The sequence below is a fragment of the Geospiza fortis genome, unplaced genomic scaffold (genome assembly GCF_000277835.1).
Source record: "Geospiza fortis unplaced genomic scaffold, GeoFor_1.0 scaffold485, whole genome shotgun sequence".
Lineage (NCBI taxonomy): Eukaryota > Metazoa > Chordata > Aves > Passeriformes > Thraupidae > Geospiza > Geospiza fortis.
Genome location: NW_005054457.1, coordinates 267541 through 273846, shown reverse-complemented (window position 1 = coordinate 273846; position 6306 = coordinate 267541). Strand labels below are relative to the sequence as shown.

General features: G+C 48.1%; 1 protein-coding gene across 1 annotated transcript in view; it reads right to left on the bottom strand.

The window, feature by feature from the left end:
- Positions 1–6306, bottom strand: part of LOC102041309 (dynein heavy chain 9, axonemal) — an 83113-nt gene that overhangs the window by 74169 nt on the left and 2638 nt on the right. The window contains exon 3 of the mRNA XM_031062688.1: positions 4857–5090. Within this exon, the coding sequence (XP_030918548.1) occupies positions 4857–5090 (234 nt within the window). The remainder of the gene's footprint in view (positions 1–4856; positions 5091–6306) is intronic.

Genomic DNA, 6306 nt, shown 5'->3' with positions numbered 1-6306 from the left:
TAAACCCAAACCCATCAGTTTTGGGCCTGAGCTCTGATGTCACATCCCCCCTGAGCAAAGCTGCTGTGCCTTGCTGGGGAGGTGACAAGGCCACAGTTCAGCCACATTTCACCTTCTCAGCCTCACCAGCAGCAAACCTGGGCACGAGGTGGTTTGGAGCAGGACCTCCCTGAGCCTCCTGCTCACCGCAGCACACCCTGCCCTCCCCAGGCACAGGCCAGGGGCAGCACCTGCTCTGAGACCATCAGTCCTGCAGGAATCACAGAAACTTGGAATGGTTTGGGTTGGAAGGGACCTGAAAGCCCATCCAGTTCCTCTGCCATGGGCAGGGACACCTTCCACTGTCCCAGGCTACTCCAAACCCTGTCCAACCTGGCCTTGGATAGGGAGGGGGCAGCCACAGCTGCTCTGGGCACCCTGTGCCAGGGCTTCCCCACCCTCACAGGGAAGAACTTCTTCCTGACTTCATTTTCACCCCAGAAAAATTGCGGTTGGCATCTGCTGACAAATCCAGAGCTCTGAGGTTCAAGGGGCTTTAAATGTGATGTCAGACGAGCCTGGGAAGGGACATCCCCTTGAGCTGGCAGCCAGGAGGCCACCAGTATGGCCATGGTGGCAGCTCCTCACTGCCTGCTCCCACACAGGAGCCCTCAGCAGCATTTGCACAGGGGGAAGCTCACACAGGCTGTCACTTACAGACAGAAAACCTCCTGTAAAATCCCTATTTCAGTGAACTCACCCAGACTCTGGGCAGAGCGCAGAGGTTTTCACTGCCTGAAATCAGGCTCAGAAAGGTTCCCTTAGAGCTCCTGGGGTACATCTTTACCCACACAAAAATACTCACAGGAAGGGAAGCAGACACTGGTTTTGGTGATACCATTTTGATACCAGAAGGGAGAGCACAGCCTGCAATCCATGAACTGAAGCTGCTGACATTTGGCATTGGCTTCACGTGGAGAGCAGCTTTTCAGGGCTCTCCACACGCTCTCCATCCATCACCATCCCCTGCTCCTGGCTCTGTGGGACTGCTCTGAGCAGGACAAAGGCACAGCTGTAAATCCAGGCTCACAGAATCCCCCCCTGGGACAAACCCAGCAGCAGCTCCTTGTTCAGCCCCAGCTGTCTGGGGGCTGCAGGAAATTGAAGTGGGCTCTGCTGATGGCTGATATGGCTGTGACCTTCTGCCCAGAAATCAGCCTTTGTGTGCTGGATACACACACAAACGGCAGCTCCAGGGGTTTACAGGGCCAGGACAAAACAAGCAGGGGATTAAAATCCACAGGCACTCAACAGCAGCACAAAGAGCAGGTGTAAGCTCAGCCCCGCGGAACACACAATGCCCTGCCAAGCACAATGGAAGGGGAAATGACTTTGTCAGGATTTTAAAAAAGCAACAATGCTGGAGAAGGACTGTTTGCAAGGGCCTGAAGTGACAGGACAATTGGGAATTACTTCAGATTGAAGGAGGGCAGGGTTAGGTTGGCTATCAGGAAGAAATCCTTCCCTGGCAGGGTGGGCAGGCCCTGGCACAGGTGCCCAGAGCAGCTGTGGCTGCTCCTGGATACCTGGAAATGTCCAAGGCCAGGCTGGATGGGGCTTGGAACAACCTGGGACAGTGGAAGGTGTCCCTGCCATGGCAGGGGGGGAAAAGGATGATCTGCATGATCCCTTCCAACCCAAAGAATTCTGTGATTCTGTGATTTCGTGAGAAACCTGTGAGCAGCTTCCTGAGTGCAGAACAATCTGATAAGCAATTAGTAATGTGAGGTGGAAAGGCAAAGAGCAAAGCAAATGAGAAATTCAAGGGTAATGTGCTGTGACTTCATCGGGGAAAGGAAGGGAGAAGCCTTTGCCTACCACCAGAACAGCATGAGAAAAATTATTGAAGAGAAGAAAACCTGGAGGGCAGGCTCCCAGAAGACTCATTTTATCTGATTGTCCCTGCCTTGTTTCAAGAACACAAAATACATCAAAAGGTCAGCGATTAATTGATAGCGGCAGGCAGGCTGGAATCTGGAATGCAGTGATGCAATATTAACCACAGCCACCCTCAGAATTACTCAGCAATGGGTGCTGACCTCTCGGTGGCACACAGCACTCTGAAAAACAAATGACTCATCCCACACATCTTCCCAATCCATTATCTCCTAATGGGAAGGAGGCTTCAGCTTCCCTGAGCGCTGAGGATGCACTGGCCACAGGGAGAGGCGCTTGTAAAACATTGCTGGAGGAGCAAAGTTGGTCAGCAGCACCCAGGTGTCCAAATCTCCACAGGAAAGAAAGAAAAGAAAGGGGTAGAGGTAGAGAGGACCACAGTGAAAGGAGGCAGAGAGGTTATTTTGAAATGAAAGCAAGGTAAAAAATACCTGCAGCTCCTGATACAACAGCCCCTCGTGCTGAGGCCACTCTGAGCCTACAGAAATACACAAACCTCATCCTTAATTATCGTGGGCCCTGGAGAATGCCAGGGATGAGCACCAGTCCCCACAGCTACAGCACAGCCAGGTGATAGCCAGGGATCAAATTCCTCCACCTTTACTGTGAAAATTCCCTCAGCACATCACTCCCAACACAACCTGCGGGTGACACACCTGAGTGAGAGAGGAATCTCCACTTCCTCAGCCCCAGGACCAAGTATTTCCATGGGTGAATGTAAAGTTCAGCCTTTTAAACCCATGTTCAAGATTGAACATGCTGGTATGATTTCCAATACTGATAAATATCCACACTCTGCTTTCAAATCAACAGCAGTTTTGACTATTGCGCACATCTGGTAATTTATGTGTTTAATTTTAGGCCCCCAGTGCTAATTTTAGACTTGAATTTGACATGTTTGTCCTCACTGCTCTGCATCTTAATTACCTGCTCAAGGAGGCACCTTTCAGCCCAGCCTCACTGCAACCAGACACCAACACTGTGCTCTTCATCCTTCTTGGGATTTGATTTTCCCATCCTTCCCATTGCCTCCAAGTCCCCACCACTGCTCTGTGGCTCAGCAGAGAACCCTGCCCACACAGCACCCACTGAAGAGAAGCCTGAAGGATACAGAAGGGTTTCCATGTGTCACAGCAGACCCAGGGACTTGTTTTCAAAATATTCATTTCATATTAGCTGTTCCCACAAGAAAATAAACCTAATCCACCTTATCCACTATTGGGGAGTCCTGAAAAAACAGTAGCACCTCACAGGTCCATCAGAGCTATTGCCTGCATGGGTAAGGTGAGGTTGTTGGAAAATATACCAAGTTTAAAATTTATAATTTTATAATTTCAATCAGTTTTGTTTGCCTTTGTCCCTGGGGAAGGAAATTTCTGTTTCTTTCCAGGGCATTATTCCACCACGCAAGGCCTGGTGAATTTAACATCTTAACAGACTGGGAATAGCACAGAAGATACAGAAAAGATAACAACCATCAGCTCCAAACATCACCCCTGGCATGGTCTGAGACACCTGGTCTGGGAAAAGAGAAATAAGAATGAGAACCCAATTAGCATCAGAGGTAATGAGAACATAATTAGCATCAGAGGGGAAGAGATCTGGAACCAACAGGAAACGAAAGATTAAGAACTCCATAACTTGATATCAATGAACACTGAACCAGTGAATCTCTGTGTGTTTTGACTGCATAAAGTTTGTGAAAAAGCTGGTAAGATTCATGTGCCATGAAATGATTTTCTCTGCACACCCAGGTTATGTGTGGATGAAATTATTTCTGTTGCACATCCCGGCCAGAACATAATAATGCCTCAATTCTCTAACACTAAAAGTGTTGTTGGAGGGTTTTTATTTTTCCTGTAGTTTTGGTGATGGGGTGAGGTGTATGCTGGGCAGTGAGGTGTGTGCTGGGCAGTGAGGTGTGTGCTGGGCACGGCCTCATGACTCAGGTGGGTGCCACCAGTGCTCTCTGCTACCCCTTCCCTCCAAAGGAGATGCTAAAACCTGCACAGGGGACGTGGCAGTGCCCACCCCATGTCCTGCTCAGTGAGCAGAGGCTGTTTGAAGGGAGATGGAGATGTCAGCACTGAGAGCACCAGCCCAGCCCATCCATCACCTCCAGGCACGCTGTGTCCCCTGAGTGTGACAGATGTGATTGATGCCCCCAGAGCAGATGTGTGGAAGGGGATGGACCTGCCAGTCCTTCCTCCTCATCAAGCCCCCTGCATTCCTCCAGAGCAGCTCCAGGAGAGCCTCATTTGCCGCTGGAGAAGCTTTGTGAGCAAACATTTGTGAGAGTTAATAGAATATGAAATGGAGAGCAAAATGGGAGTGTAGCAACAGATGTAGGTGTCACTGCAGAGAGGGTTGGGAAACACCCAGAACAACTTACAGTCACTACCAGAGGGAGGAGAGTGCCAGTGAGAGTCTTTAGCTGGGGGATTTTGGGATGACTGATGTGCATTTCAGACATGTGTTAGCTCTCCTTAAAGACAGATAGTATAATAAAAGGAAAATTAACATCAGCCTCATTTTAACAGCATGCATTCTTTAGTTTGAGAGGGTCTTGCTGAGGTTTTTGTAGATTTCCTGGATGCAACTCCAAAAATCACTGACTGTCCTGTATTTTCTAAGCTGTTTTGTCACCACAGCTGAAATTTAATCATTAAATGAGGATGACAGAGCCAGCTGGATCCCAATCTCATTTTACTTACCGAAATCTTTCAGTTACCTCCCGGACAGCAGAGACTGGGCACACACGTCTCCATTCTCCTTTCCAGGGCAGAGCATCACTTCTGCTCCTCCAGAAACCCAGCTCAAGCCAGACTAGAGCTAGGATCCATGCCAAATTTCTTCCCTGTAAAGCTCTTCCTCAAACCAGACAAGAAAAACAAGGAAAACCAACCCCAAGGAGTCCTTACCTGTGCAGAGGTGCTCTTGAGCTTCTCCAGGCCGTTCTCCAGGCGCTCCATTTTTGCCTTTAACTCCTTGTCCTTGCTCAGCAGCAGGCTCTGGTAGAGTTTGATTTGCTCCAGGAAGGACTTGGGGGTGGTGTAGTTGTAGCGGCGCTCGTTGCTCAGGTACAGCCGGGACACCTCGTTGACACTGATGTGGACGTGGGCCATGAATTTGCTTATTGAATCCTTGACTGAATCCTACAGGGAAGATGGGAAGATGGGGAGAAACTGTTTTAAATAGAAAACTATATATAAACACATGTCTGTGCTGAATAGAAAGGAATTTGGTAACTTTTGATTCTGCTGCAGCACAATCCAGGGTGTAACACCTCAGCTGATCCCTTTCCACTGTTATCTCTAAAATAACTTTGTTGCTCGTGTACTTTATATCCCTTTTTTATATCTTTTTATCTCACACATTATCTTATTCCAAGCAATTTCTCTACAAAATAACAGCTCTTCTAAGTATAATTTTGGGCTTTTCTCCTGTACAAATGGGAAAAGTGCACACTCCTAAAAAGAAACATTGTAGGCTTTATTCTTCCTAAACCCTGCCTGGAAAAGCTAAATAAACAGAAACGAATCTCTATTCTAGTAGCAGATTGTCATCACTGAGAACTTGACCTATTTTTGCCCTTGAGATTTCCAGAGGCTCAGACACAAGTGGGGAGAGCAGCAGGTTATTTTCTGTGCAGGTTTGGGGCTGCCCTTGTGCTGGCAGAGCTGTCCTTTCCCTGGCAGTGCCATCAGTTCCCAGTGACCCCTCAGCAGCTCCCAGGAAGACATCCTCAGCTCCCAGTAAGACATCCTCAGCCCCCAGTAAGACATCCTCATCAGCTCCAAGTGACACAAGAGCGTGGTGCCCATGGTTCTGCCCATGGCCTTCTCCAAAGAAAAGTGGAATATGCCTCAATGATGGTTTGGTTGAGTTTAAAGCACTTCAGTGCCACCAGTGATGCCCCTCTGGACAGACACCTGGATGTGTTGAGGCCAACCCAACCCTCCCTGACATGACGTGAGCGACATGGAGCCGCTCCTGGTGTCACTGTCATATTTTCTGAAAAATCCCTTTGCCAGCATTTCTTTTCCTGGGAAGCTGAGAAGCCTCAGAGAAAAATGAAAATGATAATTATCTGATTTGCTTCTCCTGTGTTTTGCTGCTTTGGGATGTGGTTTGGAGATTGTTTATCCAACATGTGAATTGTTTTTACTTAATAACCAGTCACACTCCAGCTGTTTCAGGACTCTGGAGAGAGTCATGAGTTTTTCATTAATATCTTTTAAGCCTTCTGTGAGTATCCATTTGTGATGGTGTTCACAAGGGTGCCAGGACGAGGGAAGAGATGAGAATCTTGACTCCATGTTTCAGAAGGCTGATTTATTATTTTATTATATATATTATATTAAAAGAAAA